The sequence below is a fragment of the Spinacia oleracea genome, chromosome 2, assembly GCF_020520425.1.
Source record: "Spinacia oleracea cultivar Varoflay chromosome 2, BTI_SOV_V1, whole genome shotgun sequence".
NCBI lineage: Eukaryota > Viridiplantae > Streptophyta > Magnoliopsida > Caryophyllales > Amaranthaceae > Spinacia > Spinacia oleracea.
In genome coordinates, this window is record NC_079488.1 from 71601383 (window position 1) to 71617912 (window position 16530).

The 16530-nt window shown below is 35.0% G+C and overlaps 1 protein-coding gene and 1 long non-coding RNA gene across 2 annotated transcripts; both read right to left on the reverse strand.

The window, feature by feature from the left end:
* Positions 1–8876: 8876 nt before the first annotated feature.
* LOC130467516 (uncharacterized) lies at positions 8877–12549 on the reverse strand. Its single transcript, XM_056836041.1, has 4 exons — positions 12541–12549; positions 9705–11679; positions 9191–9605; positions 8877–9102 (listed from the first exon to the last, which is right to left on the reverse strand). The coding sequence occupies exons 1-4, from the start codon at positions 12547–12549 to the stop codon at positions 8877–8879; spliced, it is 2625 nt and encodes an 874-aa protein (XP_056692019.1).
* Positions 12550–12982: 433 nt separating this feature from the next.
* On the reverse strand, positions 12983–14073 carry LOC130466988 (uncharacterized). The gene is made up of 3 exons (XR_008927145.1): positions 13956–14073; positions 13471–13819; positions 12983–13332 (listed from the first exon to the last, which is right to left on the reverse strand). It is a non-coding gene; the product is annotated as an uncharacterized lncRNA (long non-coding RNA).
* Positions 14074–16530: the final 2457 nt, after the last annotated feature.

A 16530-nucleotide genomic window follows, 5' to 3' on the forward strand; every position in this document is an offset into this window, starting at 1 on the left:
AAGAATAAACTTAATGATCTCATCCACTATTTCACTTCGATAGTAATACCCAGTTAATACTCGCACAGTCCCCCATTAACTTAATTACCCGACCACTTAACACCTAATTACACCATTTAATGTATTCAGTTAGAGATGACTTTGAGGCGAGGCGAGGCCTGCACACTATACCCGCCTACAATTCTCATCTCTATCCCCTCCATCCACGATAGGAACGATACCCACCACTCTCAATCCCCGTCTCGAGAGGTACAAAGTAAAATGTATCCCTGCTTCATGACTCCCCCTCTGGTGTATCCAGTATCCCAGCCTAAAATAACCCACCCGTAGACTTAGTTTTTTTTTTGGTAAGATAGTTTTGAATTTTAAAACTTATTCTAGAGTTTTTGACAATACGTTTGTCTGATTAGAGTAATTGAGTAATAAATAAAACATTATAATATGTAAGTTAGTTATAACTTTTTTTACATATTCTTAATCAATTAGATGAAGGATCAGCAACGCGTGCATGTCCAATCTAAAAATTTATCTGCGTACCCGTCACCACTTTCGACAAATAATCCACTTGGGGCGGATGAACGGGGTCTCCCAAAAAACATGCCACATTGACAATTGACATCACTATATTCGATAAATAAGCCACTTTTTCTTTCAACTAACTTTTAAATATATGGAAAAAATATTACGATAATGAGAATGTGGCATAATTTATTTTTGATATTTAAGATTAAGTATAGGCTAGGGCCCGTCATAAAAAAAATATGGATATGGGTCTCATTTTGTTAATTAAAATTGGGCATATAAAATGTTTGAGACAACCTTGTAAAATATAAAAATCAAGAGTTTAAGTTTGTTATTCATATATGTATTCTTTATATGACACTAATTCTTAGAAAGATGATAGTATTATAATAATATAATTGATAGTACATGTTCAACTATTATAAGATTTTCCGCCATATCGATTATCAGAAAATGCATGCAAAGATTCAGTTGATTACAAATAATAAATGAACAAAGGTAAACATACGTTATACATATCCGCATCCAGTATATGACATACTTTCTAAACAAAAATTGATATTACATCTAGTAGTTTACAATTAGTCATTATTTATGTTATAAGCTAGAGAGACAAATCATATAGAGACATTTGTCATCTCCACATCAATTTGACTTTCTTTTGGTATAGTACAGAATATATAGATATAGATACATATATAGTTTGCCATCTCCACAAACTATAGTACGGAGTATAAACATTTGTAGGTAGAATAAGTAAATAAGTAAATAAGTGCTTAGTAGTATAATCGATTATTATGAGTCATTCTTAAGCATATGAGTAATCATCTAATACTTAAACATCTCCACAAATTTATTGGTCATAAATAAATAAGTATTTCGTAGTATAATCTATTATTACCATAAGTAATTAGAAGGTACGGTGTAGGTAAAATAAATATGAAGTATATTAATTATTTTATCATACGATAGTTATTTACTTCCTCCGTCTTTTAATACTCACAACGTTTGGACTTTTGCCACTATTCATATAATCTACTTTGACTATTCTTAGTGCTTTTTATATAAGATAAAACATAGTCATGTGGGATCTTGTTAGATTCGTCTCAATGTGTATTTTCAAAATATCAACTTTTTATAATTTTTGCATAAAAAGAATTTAAGATATAAATGATCAAAATTGTGCATTGGCATGCGTGAAACTAACAAACGTTGCGAGTATTAAAAGACGGAGGAAGTATATTATAAGAGAGGCACATCAGAGAACATCATATTGTCAGCTCCACGTCGATGCCTCTACTTTGGTATAGTACTATGTATATAGATGGTGTTAAAAATTGACCAAAATATAATTCAATTGTTTAGCCTAAAATATTTGGTGGAGCTTTCTTAAGTAGAGAGGACCATGTGTTAGTTGCACATTTGTTTTCTTGTTTACTACTTTTCCATGTTTTTGGATTAACCAATTTTATTTTCACGGTTGTTAATAAGTAACAATTGTTAATATCTTAAACTATCAAATAAGTAAAATTATTTTTAAAAAATTACAACATTGTGCAAGTATTTATACTAATCCAAAAAAAATATTACTGGGTAATCCGTACATGACTATGTTCATCATATAGTATTAATAATCACCAAAAAAATAGAAAAAGTAGAGCGGTATGTGAATATAATAGGTAGTACAAAAATCAAAGAGTTTTATCTAAAATTTGAGGAATTAAGTAGTAGAGTAGTATAGTAGTAGATACATTAAATTACGCAATATATGTTTAAGGAAGTTACATGTTTTTTTTTATATAAAAAATAGTAAAATATTACTATCAATGACATGGATAATATCGAATGTAGTTGCTACATATACTACGTATAAAATCGTACAACCAATGGCGGTTATAATTATCGAATTTAGTTGTTAAAATATTATAGAGTACTATAGTAAAAAAATTATCTCTTAATCACATATACTTGATTGACTTTCAAATTTATTTGCATTCTAATTATCCAATATCAGTAGACTACTTTTAAATTTTATAAGAATCCTACTATGTATTCCGTAAAATGGATTAATTTTTTTTATAAAAAGATAAACTTATATTGGTCATATTTGTTACCAAATTATAGAAAATATAATTTACAAAATAATTCCCATGTGTAAAATGATTTTTTTTTTTTTGAGGAAAATAGAATCAAATTAATATTTTTATGAGGTGAAAGTTAACAAAATAATTATAGAATCAAATACTTTATTTTTGGAATTTTTGTATATCTATAAGAGAGGCAAATTAAAGAGATGCATTTTTCAGCTTCACATTGATTTCGTCTCTTTTAGTATAGTATATAGATTAATAGATAAAATGGTAGTATTATGTAAATATTTAGACAAAGTCAACAAAATGCTACGGAATACATAGCTATTTCAACAAATAATATGAATAATTAATCATAAAAAAAATAGAAAAAAGTAGAGCGATGTGTGAATATAAAAGCTAATGTAAAAAAATTAAAGAGTTGCATCTAAAAAATTGAGGAATTATGTAGTAGATAGATTAGATTACGCAAGTTTTGCTCTTGTTTAAGGAAGTTACATAAATTTCTTTTAAAGTAGTAAAATATTACTATCATATCAACGACGGTGATAACTATCGAATTTAGTTGCTAAATATAATACGTCTAAAATATAAAATAGTACAATCATTGGCGGCTATAATTATCGAATTTAGTTGTTAAAATATTATAGAGTACTACAATAACTTTTTTTTTATACACTCTTATTTATATTGTATTGATTTTCTAATTATATGTATTCTAATATATTATGTAAGTACAAATCGGTTGATTAATGCAATTTGTTTTTTATAAATATTCTACTACGTACTCCGTATAATAGACTATAAAAAGATATATAATAATATTGGTTATATTTGTTAACAAAATATAGAAAAGATTTTACAAAATATTCCCCATGTATTGAGTGACATCTTTTTTTTAGGAAAATAGAATCAAATACTTTTTAAAGTGAAAGTTAACAAATAATTTTTTTGTTTAATAATTTTTATATCTAAAAGAGAGGCGAATCAATGAGTGACATTTGTCATCATCACATTGATTTCCTCTTTTTTAGTATATTATATAGATTTTTTGGCCCGTTCGACAAACAGGCTAGTTATAGGAAACATGAGACTTGTATTATGTACGGAGTACTTCATAGGAATGCATAATATGTTCCTCCGACGTAAGTACAATTTAAATTAAGGAACTCCTTTAAGCCTTAACGTTAAATCTCACTAATACGTACAAAGTAGTCTTTAGTACATGCATATCTCTCACATTGCGAGGACTTCACGGGACCTATAAGATTTGATGTCATTGCCCAGTTTGATAGGTAGTAATTAGTATATATAGTAGAGGCCAAATAAGCTACAATTAAAAAGTATACTTATAGTGAAAGTAATACGAAAAAGGAAAAAGAAACCTCAATGATTTTTGGTTTTTTTTGATAATATCAAACAGTAACCGATAAAAAAATTGCTTATAGGTCTTTTACATAGTACTTCATACAGATTTGCAAAGAAAAAAATGTTGTGGGAGTTTTTCTAATGGTTGATGACGAGGAGGTATCCGGTTCCATGTAGAGTCAAGTCCAGTCCACGTCGGGCGGCTTTCCTGCAAAACAAGAATATTCCCGTAGAAATATTCCCTCCGATGCTTAAGTAAGATTAGGGTCTTAGAAAGAAGTGCTTAGTAATATGAAAATATTTACTATCTGAAATTTTAGGGGTGTTTTTCCTATCTAGGAATCTGTGTCCCTTTCTTGGGAATTGAGAATATTTATATTCTCCCTCTTTTGGGGGAAACCCTAGAAGAATGTCCTATGATTGGCTAGGTCACCATGACATGACAAGTGTCTTTGTCACAACATTCTCTTTATTGGGCCATGGGCTTAAGGGAGTGTTTGTACACTCTTACCAGCCATACATCATTTATTTGTTCTCTCCACAGTGGCTGCCAAGTAGGCATTCCGCCTACTGGGATGTGCCACGTGGCATGATGCGATTGGGCCATGCTGGCTGGGTATTTTTATTCAAATTTGCCATTAATTGGTTGAAAGACAATCCAAACAAAGGAACCTATTGTAGGTAGCTACAATTATAGTAGTACGCAGTATACCATAAAATTAGTTTAGTTGAGTAAGGAACTGTATGTTAATTGTTAAGGTAGGAAAACCAAAGACGCTATTACTTGTGGATCCTTATTCTGAGTCAAGGGACATATCAAATTTATCAAAAAGTAGTGAAAGACATTATCAGATGGAATAATCAAACAATCAAAAATCAACACCAAAAAGTTGAAAGCGAGAAGAATAAATTAAGAAGGGGATTGTTATTCGACGCCCTGTTCCGTTAATAACGCCCTAACTTTTGACGTGAAAGTACGAATCTGCCCTTTAAAAATCAAAATCAACCCCCCCCCCTTCCCTCATCACCCTTCTCCTTCTGCTCTTTCCCTTTCTCCCTCTCCTCCTCCTGCCGGCAGCCTTAGAATTGCGTCGTCGCCGTCTCAGCCTAACTCCGGCCGGTGAGCAAACCCATATTTTCGCCGCCTTGAACGCTTGTCTCCTTCTAATTGTTGAGCAAACCCGACCGACCGCCTTGACGCTCTGTTCTAATTGTCGAGAAAACCCGACCGGAAATGCGTCAAAAAACCCCCCTCACCATAGCCGCCGGAGCAAACCCATAGCCCCCTCTTGCACGCACCATAGCCGCCGGCGTCCAAAACCCCCCTCTTTAATTCAATCGTTTCTCGCCGGACGCCCATCTCCTGTTATTCCAACCCCTGTTTCGCCGGCCAGGACTCCTGTTTCGCCGCCCACGACGGTGGTTTTCGCCGATGATATTGTCAACGTCAATGGCTTCAAAGAGGAGACCGACATCGACGCCTTTGTCTCCTCCACAACCATCGGCGTTAAAGGTAATTGATTTTTTTTTTTTAATTGAAAGGGGTTGGGTGGCGCACACAAATTGCGTCGACCTCCATGTCAACCGCGCACAGCCTGTGCGCCGGTGACATGGGGTTCGTGCAGATCTGGTGCACCACCCCCATGTCACCGGCGCACAGGCTGTGCGCGGTTGACAGGGTAGACGACGCAAGTTGTGTGCGTGGGGGGGAATTCTGAGTTTTTGAAATTTAATTTTTTTTTTTTAAATTTTTTTTTAATTCCCTAATTCTGAATTCTGAGTACTGTATTACTGAATTATAATTTAATTTTTATAAATTTTGATTTTTTTTATTATTTAATTATCTGTTTTAATTTAGATTATGCAATATAATATTTTAGTTAATTATTAATGTTAGGGAATTTATTATGTTAACGGAATTAATTATTAATGTTAGGGAATATTATTATTTGATAAATGTTAGTAAATATTATTAAATTATTATATACATCGTAGTTTATATAAATAAAAATATTCGATTTTTTTTATTATTTAATTATCTGTTTTAATTTAGATTATGCAATATAATATTTTAGTTAATTATTAATGTTAGGGAATTTATTATGTTAACGGAATTAATTATTAATGTTAGGAAATATTATTAATTGATGTTAGGGAATATTATTAATTGATAAATGTTAGTAAATATTATTAAATTATTATATACATCATAGTTTATATAAATAAAAATATAGTAAATAATATCAAAATGTATTATAAAATTATTAGCGTTTAAACGATATATAAATGTTAGTTTGGTAACAAGTATGTGTCACGCTAATAAAAATTTAAAAATGTAATCCAGGTCACGTTGGTATTAAGAATCAATAGTTGTTAACAAGCATATGTCATGTTAGAATATTTAGCAACACTAGAAATGAATAACGTAAATTTGAATATTTTATTAGCAATATTTAGCACTTTATAAATGAGTAACGTAATTTTGAATCGATTTGAAAATTTAATTGAATATTAATGTAGGAATTAATTTTTAATGAAAATCAACCTAATATATGTCACGTTTGAATAATAGCGACTTACGAAGACCAACGTCGAATTTGATGAGGATAATGTGGATGATGTTAATGATGTCGTTATTGGTTCTGGAGTGAGGCATACGAGAAGTCGGTGTGTAAATGCTTCGGTTAGGGGAGAGAGAGAGAGAGATGGTTTACCATTGGGTGAGGAGTATATTGAGGAGGACTTGGAGGACTTCACAACTGCTTTGGATAACGCCTTGCAATCCACCTCACCCCAGGCGCAGTTGAATAGCTCGCCACCTCAGTCTTCTCATGGGTCGAAGGTTTGCCATGACTATGACGTGGATTCTGAGGGCGATGAGGACGAGGGTTCTGAGGGAAATGAGGATGAGGGTTCTGGGGGCAATGAGGATGAGGGTTCTGGGGGCAATGAGGATGAGGGTTCTAAGGGCGATGAGGAGCCAGTCATTCCACCTCGCGTCGTGGTGCGCGACTCTAATGCCCCTATTACTATTCATCGACGTAAAGGGAAGTTTATTCGTAACCCTGAGGGGAGTATGAGTACCACCGGACGTTGTCGTAGAGATAAGGGGACTAGAGACACATGGTTAGTTACTGGCCCGATGGGCGGAGGTCCTTCAGACGGTAGCGTTATTCCTAGCTACCCGGCTCACGTTGCGAGGTCCTTATGGGAAGCCACGTTCGATCGAGGTAAATTGCATTGCCAGAGTAGAGTAGTGGTATGTAAGCGGCTAATGAAGTGGTATCGTGGAATGAAAGAAGATCTGCGAGATAAGCTAGGTGAAAGTTCGTTGAGTCATTTGCCATTTATGATGGCATCCCACATTGACGCTCCTTTGATTTCAACTTTCGTGGAGAGGTGGCAACCGGATACGAACACTTTTCACTTGCCATTTGGAGAGATGACGATCATGTTGCATGACGTTCAGGCGATACTTGGGATTCCTGTTGAGGGGAGTGTAGTGAGTTGTACCTACGACGACACGAGCATATCTCTTATGAGCCTTATTCTTGAGTTGCTTCAGGTGAGCGATGAGACGACCCTTAAAGTAGGGTATGGCTAGCTGGGTATGGCTACACGATCAGAGTCACGAGGTATTGGAGGTTGTCTCACGCTTCTTCAGGCATGGATATATGAGCATTTTCCATGCTTCCGACCACGATCAGTCAGGAAGGATATAGGACATAATGATCCTCGTGCATTGAGATGGGTTTATGCTCCAGAGAGTAAGGATCAGACTAGGTTGGCATCGTTTCGTGCTCGACTAGACAAGCTCACACCAGAGCAGGTAATATAACAAATATAATTAATTGTTTTAAGTGCATATTGCTTATGTTTTATATTAGTTATAATATTTTGTTGATGTTGTCATTATTCGTAGGTTTTGTGGACGCCATTTGGCGCCAACCCCGCCGCACCTTGTTCGAGGACTACTTATATTGGGCCCATATGTTATCGTGACATTGGCGAAATGTACAACCCTGATCGGGTTACTCGGCAATTGGGTTATGTGCAGCGTGTTCCGTAGGAAGTCATTTTCTTTGGTAAAGTGTATCGGCCACCTAACTCGAGGAAGTATGAGGTGGAGTTTCATGACTTGACACATATAGAAAAGTTGTGGAAACGTTTCGCGGTCGATGGTTATGCTGCCAGTTTGATTCTCGCGTCTCTGACTCCTGTTCCAGATGGTGTGCCTTACTTGTGTGAAGATAATTATGATACATGGTTTATGGGTCACTCTCATCCATACATTTGTCCTGCTTTTGATGCATTTCCACCGACTGTAGTTGTACCTGACCGCTCTCACACTGAATACGTAAGTCTATTTACTTTTATAATTGTATTTTTTAAACATTTGGTTGTCGTTAACATTTTCCTAAATTCATATTGCAGTGGATTGGGCAATATAACCAAGTCGTTCATGGACTTATTGAAGCTCATAATGATCCTCATCACCCGATGGTGATAGCCGCCCAGAAGTTATTGGATGATTGGAACTTTATTTTGCATTCCTAGTGACTGTAATAGATTTTCACGAACTTCAGTTGCATTGGACTTTGTATTTCAATTTTTATTTTGACTTTGTAATTCGTGTTTATTTTGACTTTGTAATTCGTGTTTATTTGGACTTTCTAATTCGTGTTTGTTTGGAAGTTTAGAATGGACTTTGTAATTTAATTTGGGATGATTTTGTTTGTTTAGTTTATATTTGACTTTTATAAGTAATTTCGTTAACATCGCATTTCCAAATAACTAAATCAAAGTAACTACGTCAAAGTCTTTTAATTAATACAAACCAAAATGAAGCACAACATAATTCAGTTAGTTTATTACAACATAAATATTTAAATTACACTATGATCTACCCCTCCTAAAATTAAACTCATCTGAATATCGATCCCAAGCTTGTCTCCTAGTCTGATATCTTGATTCCCATTCAAGAACGCTATAATCTGCCAATTCTCTCCAACGCGATGGAATGGTTGGTAACGGAAAATCAGGAGTCAAATCCAGAAGAATATAGTGATTGGTATTTACAAATGCCAACACGATATCTTTGGTTGGCCTCGTGGATTCATACCTGTTTTGAATTTCAATCAAGCATGGAAGATTTATTAAACATATATATATATGCATAATAATGTATGTATAATTAATTAGATTCGTACCTGTTTTCCAATGGAAGAATAGTGAAGTTAGGAAATAAACCACCACGATTGCCGATACTCAAGATGACAACGACCGCATTGAAGTGTGTGGCAAGAGGCCACAAGTCACAATCGGTAATCATCCAATGTTCCTCTCCACACCATCCACCTCTCCAATTTATACGCCACGAGACATTAGCAATAGAATCAGGACGGTATACATGGCGGTATTGTTCAAGCTTTCCGATCTCTCCAACAAGCATTGATCGAATCTCACCATATCGTTCTTGATCACCCAAGAAAAACTCTGCGGCACATCGGAATCCGCAGTTCCCGTCAGGGATTACATCACAGTATCCTCTAATATACTGCAACATGAATTGAGGTAACCACTCTTTGAAACCAGGCGGGATTAGATCAATGCTCATATAGCTTCCTAATGAAAAATAAAATATAACCAACATTAACGATTTAATATAAAATAAACTCTAACGTATATATGTATATATATATATATATATAATTTGATAATTACCTAATGAGGACCTCGTTTGTTGGGTGCTCATTGACGACGACCCTTGATCACAACTCCGACGAGGACCCATATTACGCACATGTTCGACAAAACTGAGATTCCTTGTAGTGGAGTTTCTTTGTTTCCTTGGTCTCCCTCTCCTAGTTAAGTTGGGTTCCGGTTCCTCAAAACCCGCATTCTCGGGATGCAACTCATCGTGAACGATTCTCGAAATATCTCGGACAACTGCAATATCTCGAGCTAACACGTCATCGACAAGGGATCGGAATAGCTCAACGACTTGTGCGGACTCCTCCACAAACTCAGGAATGTCTGCCCCATCTCCGATCTCCAAGGTCCTCCAAAATCGATGGACAAGGTCAAGATACAAACCAACTCCACCTTGGACCGCCATATATATGTTGCAAGCACATGGGAGTCCATGAGTGGACAATTTAGCACAACCACACCTCTCAAAAACTTCGGTACTTAACTGTCGCATCCTCGTATGTTCTTCCAAAATAAGCTCCAAAGCATGATGGGACACACGACCAACAAGGTGTTGGTATAGATAACTCTTGAATAACGCACCATGTCGCCGCCTTGAACTCTCTAATCCATTTTTAATCTCTGTAACTTGGTTAATGATAGAAGCATGCACTTTTCTAAAAACAGTGTCCAGTGACCCTTGCGAACTTCCAAGCCAACTCTTTACGACAGAGTGTTGACTCTCGACCCTACAAGTCGTTATGTTTCCAAAGTGAAGGACCTCATTCGTCCAAGCTAGAACAAACATCTGCCTATGATCAGTAAGCCATGTGTTGTGCACATAATAGATAACGCTCTGCCATCTTACATAGCGATCTTCCATTCTTGCAACTGCACGGTCATATTCTTCCACAGTCGACGCCTCCATGATTCTTTTCCAAACTCCGTTCTTGAACGCCCGACCAACGTCCTTGTTCTTGTTGCACAAAAATGATACGCGGGCCTCCACGTCGTTGTTGATATGCCAAGTACATAGCAAATGTCTGGAATTTGGAAAAACCTCGGCAACAGGTCTCATTAGACCACCCTCTTTGTCCGTCAATATTGCCGAGGGAATGACACCATCCCCGAGGAGCAGCTTCAACTTCTGTAACACCCAACGGTAGCTCGCTGCAGTCTCGTCTTTCATAAATGCATAGGCGATTAGGAAATTCTGATTTGTCGGTGTCACACCAACAATCTCCAAGAAAGGAAATCCATATCTGTTAGTCTTGTACGTCGAATCCAAACCAATAACCAGTGGATATGTGCGTAACACCTCCACCATTGCAGGGTGAGCTAAGAATGCGCGGTTTATGACTTTACTCGTACGGTCACTGCAAGAGACCCAGTTTATGTAGTCGTGCTCTCTGGCTAGATGCAACATCTGCTCAGCAACGTTTCTTCCTTCTGAACCTTCTCGTCTCATCTTTTCTTTGAAGTTGTAAATGTGCCTCATGTTGGGATGTTCATCTGGAAACTTGTTTTTAATGGCCACCATAATATTTTTTGGCTTAGCTTGTGCATCGTTCATCTCGCGAACAACTTCCTTTGCACCCTGACTAAGACCACTAACACCATGGTGACCCTCGGGATATACAATCAATGTGTGATTATGTGTGCCACGATCATGAAGCAACTCAATAACCCAATTATCTTCTTCTACTCGTTGTTGTTCACACTTAATCATAAACCGACAACCACATGCCTTACTCTTTGTGTTTGGTCGTTTTGCGGTCTCTGGATCCCTACAATTGTTTTCCCTCCTTCCCCGATCGCATTTCAAGTAGCGGTACTTACGACCATCTTTTTGCGTCGTTTTGTACGAGCTACTTATCAATATGAACCCCGATCCGATAGCCACTTGCTTTGCCCAATTCGCTGCGTTTTCAAATCCATCGAATATTTCATTTGTTGCAAATAGATAACTATAATCAACACCGTCGCCACCATAATCCGGAAGTGGGGCCTATAATAAAACATAATTTAATAATTAAAATCACTAACATAATTTCTAAAATTCATAAAAATTAAATTAAAATATAATTTCAAATAAAATAACAATTAAAATGACACATGTAATTTCTAAATTTTCCTAAATGAACATGTAATTCTAAATTAAATAACAATTAAATTAACATATAATTTTTAAAATAATGTTACTTTGCGCGTAATAACTAACATACTTTCTAAAATCACTAACATAATTTTCTAAATTAAATAAAAATTTAATTATCATATTATATTCTAACTTTGCGCATAATAACTAACATAATTTCTAAAATATATAAATTCTAAAATAAAAAAATTCTAAAATAACTAACATAATTTTCTAAACTAAATAAAAATTAAATTAATAAATTATAATATTAATTTTGCGCATAATAACTAACATAAATTCTAAAATAAATAAATTTTAAAATAACTACTACGTATATAATTTCAATTTCTACAAATTTCTAAAATCACTAACATAATTTTCTTAAATAAATAATTATTAAATTAACTAATTATAATACTAATTCGAATAACTTTACATTAAAAAATAAAATTTTAGTTAAACAAATTTGAATTTCAGATTTAGTTTTGGCGCACAAACATTGCATGAAGGACATGTAACTGGCGCACAAACATTGCATTGGTTCCATGAACCTGGCGCACGGAATTTGCACCAATTCCATGAACCTGGCGCAAATTCTGTGCGCCATGAACTGGCGCACAGAATTTGCGCCAGGTTCATGGAATTGGTGCAAATTCCGTGCGCCAGTTCCATGGAACCAATGCAAATGGTGTGCGCCAGGATTTAATAAAAAAAAAACACCATTTTTACCTCCTCCATTGAAGCTTACGAGCTTTCCGGGAGCCGATTTTCCGAGAAAAATTCCACGACTATATACACCGCCGCAACTCCCACATGAATTATGAAGAAACAAACGTTTTCCAGAGTTTCAGTTTTCCGGCGAATAATGAAGAAACATGTATGAATTTCAGTTTTCCGGCGACTATGAAAGGGGTAAAAAAATACTCGCCGAAATTTCATTTTTCCGGCGTCATTCCGGCATTCAGTTGGTGGGGAAGGGGGGTTGAGAGAGAGGTGAGGGAGAGGTGAGGGAAAGGTGAGGTGAGAAGGGTAAAAAAAATGAAAGGGAGGGGTAAGTTTTTATAAGGGTATTTTTGTACTTTCACTATGAATAGTAGGGCGTTTTTAGCGTGGGCGGGCGTCGAATAGCGATGTACATTAAGAAAGAATAATAATACAATAGCTCTTTTAAATAAAGTATAGGTAGGTCTTCCATTATTGATTACAGAGTATGGGTTCAGAACTTAAATAGTAAACCATTCTTTTTCATCATATACCCTATCATCAATTGATCATGAACCCATTTCAGCAAATCAAGAAAAATACATAGATGATCATATAACCACCTCAGTAAGTTGCAAATTTTCCTAAAAAGTACTAAACTATGAAGTTAAACCTGATATAGAAGCTAGTGGACAAATCAATGAAGGTTTAAAGGCCCAAATTGTCGAAAACATAGGTGTTGTGGGATCTTTTACGGTGATGACGTGTCACGCGTTCCTCGGAGGTATCAAGTATGAGCTGGCACGAACCTCTGGCAACCTGCAAAACAAGAATATTCCCGTAGGAATATTCCCTCCGATGCTTAAGTAAGTATAAGCTAGAGAGAGAAGTAATTTGTAGAGAGAAGGCAGAGCAAAAATAGTTTTAGGTTGGTGCGGATGAATTGAATGCTCTTACCTTGGGATCTGAGCCTTTTGTAGGGCTAGGATTTCTTGGGAATTGATCGCTCAACCCTAGCTAGGGGACACGTGCCCTTGGGGATTTAGGACACGTGTCATTTGGCCAACAATGATGAGCCTTTTGCAAATGGGGCTGGAGAAAGTGGGCTTTGCATAGTAAGGTTTTGCCCTTTATCTCGTTTGAGTACCAAGGCTTGAGCCTACTTCCTAGGCTTGGGCCCATGAACCATCTGGGCTGGCTTGATTGGTCATTGTGGCTTCTTTGGGCCTTAGGGTGGAGATATTTAGGCCCACATCAATAGGTATTCTTTTTAATAGTTGCATTTTCCCAAATTTATATAAATTGCCTGAAAAATAATCCAATAGAAAGATTAAGATCAATTGTGGTAACGGATGAATACAAAGAAGATGTAGCTGATCAAATTGCATGAACAAAATTGGATTTAAATTGCAAAAATTAAAGAAGAACCCTTTAATGCAAACCATTTCAAGTTCATTCCCTCAATGAATCAATTAATAGTTCCAACTCAATGGTTACATCGTACTCAAGGGACGAAGAATTGAGAACTGTATTAAATTCTATAAAGGGCTAAATTTGATTGTTGAGGAATCTCTGAAATTAAATTATTTGGGGCATTGATTTTAAAGGTTGAAAGGCGAAGATGAGGGGATGATTGATGATGGAGCGGTATTATCAATCCCAGGGAAAGAGTTGACGACACGTGGCAAAATTTTGTTGAACATAGACAATGACACGTGGCAATATGGTGTATATGGTTTGAGTTTTTATAGACTAGGTATAGATGTAATAGATAGATTATCTCTGTCCCTTCTTAGTCTTTGCGTTTTGATATCATTAGGGATGACAATTTAGTCCGAATCAAATCCGATCTGAATCCAATTCAACCCGAATCCCAAAAAGTGAAAATCTAATCTAAACCCGGTCCGATTACTATTGTCACCTCATCAGCAAACATATTAAAATTATACATAATGTGCCAAAAACTCTTATTTTTGTGATTTTAATTGCTAAAATAATCCGAAACCAACTCAATCCGAGGAAAAATAATCCGACACAAATACGATAAATATAATCTGAATCCGGATTAAAAAAATCCGAGCCCGAATATATAGTGGTAGGTCGGATATGGGGTTCTATAATCTGACCTGATCCGACCCATTTATATCTTCATGTATCATGTATGCGATTTAACGATTAATTAATGTGGGTTGAGATTTTTTTTAAATTTTTTAAAAAGGAAAATTAATTCATTAATAAAGAGCCATAGTAGTGCCATACGTATGACATTTACAAGAGAAATATAGATCTAACAAATACATGATAACTGGAATCAAATAAAGTTTTTCCTTCATCAAAACTACGGTCGTTGAATAAAATATTGCATTATAGAGCGTCTCTCGTATATAACGCTAGAACATACGCTGTTATTATAATATACTTCATGATCTTTTATAAATATTGATATTTGTACTCGTGTATATTTCTTGAGTGGGTATATATTTATTTTACTTTGAAAATTATGGTTTTTTTCTTTATGTTGAAATACTAGGTACGTTCTTTTAGTTGGTCCTTACGTTCTTTTAAAAAGGTTAAAAAAATAGTAAATTCTACGAAGTACGTGATACTCTGATAGATATGTTCTTTATACTTTCATATATTTTATCTAAGTTTGTAGTTAAAAGACATGAAAATGATTCTAAAATAAAACTTAATTTTCGTATAAGGTGTATGTTCTTCTAAAGGGGCTATCAACCCATTAAAATAACAAAAAAAACTACGGAGTATGCTCTTTTAAGTTGCCTGATATGTTATTTCACTGGCATGTTTTTCAAAGTTATAGTCAACTCCGTCAAAAAAGAAAGTATTTATATAGCCAAATGAACGTGAAAGTCATTCTAAGAGATATGAAGTACAAAGTATTTGACGTTCTTATGTTCTTTTGTTGAATGTGTACATAATTTTAAAACGACCAAGCAATCATAAAAATTGGCAATAGGAGTTATATGTTATTCTGAATTTCTTAATACGCTCTCTTAATAATATGATATTTTTTGTTGAAGGTCCATATATTTTTATCCAGCGTCTTTTTTCTTGTCGTTTTGAAGCAAGTACAAGGTGAATGTTCTACCCACACCTGTAGGATCCAATTCGCGCCTCACGACGCCAATTTCTAAATCAACTTTTGAAGTGGAAAACATATTTTTTCAAACAGCTTACTGGGTTAGAAAAGGTTTTATGTGTCCTGATGTACAATTTACTCTATGACATCAACTTTAGAAACATTGGTAAAGTGACTATAATAGCCTATTTAGGGATAAAAGTGATTATACGGAGTAATTGAGGATAAATGTTATCCTAACCCTAAAACAACCTTACTTTTTCTTTTGATAGGATAAAACATCCTTACTTAGATACTCCCTAAATCATCAAATTTTCAGAGAAATTTTAAAACAATCCCCTTGATTGACATATCAAGTGGCATTTTCGTAATTGTAATGAGCAAATATACAATGTAGAAATTGCAATGTACAACATATTTGATATTAAATAAAAAAATAATTTTAATATAAAAAGATATTATATACCTAAATATGTAGATTGTATATTTTGATAATTTATTTACGAAAATATCCCTTGATATGTTTGGATTTCAAATTTTCAGATGGGATTAAACGGATGGGATAATTTTGCACACACATGCTACATGCTGAGGCCTCCCCAGTTAATCCAGCCGATTAACTAAGGTGTTAATCGGGGGGTATACTTGGAAGAAAAATGTTAAAAAGGAAGGAAAAGGAAATGGGAGATGTAATAAAAAAGGGAAATAGTAATTGGAGCCTTATTGACGGTAGTTGACGGTAAGTTCATAAACTAACAGCCGTTTTGCTCCGTTTTGCTCCGTAACATTTGAATTTCGAATTAGATGTCTACTGCAATTTGCAAATAACTTTTCAAAGCCCAAATCTCAAAGCAGGCACAACATTTTCTCTCTCATGTAAACAAAACCTAGCCCTTCAAAGACTATGAAATTCTGGG

Bases quoted from the DNA above. Each gene is read 5' to 3' on its own strand.
- LOC130467516 (XM_056836041.1), bottom strand. The intron at 9,606-9,704 runs GTAATTATCAAA...ATTTTTCATTAG, and splicing joins ACAAACGAGGTCCTCATTAG to GAAGCTATATGAGCATTGAT. The intron at 9,103-9,190 runs GTACGAATCTAA...AATTCAAAACAG, and splicing joins ATTCTTCCATTGGAAAACAG to GTATGAATCCACGAGGCCAA.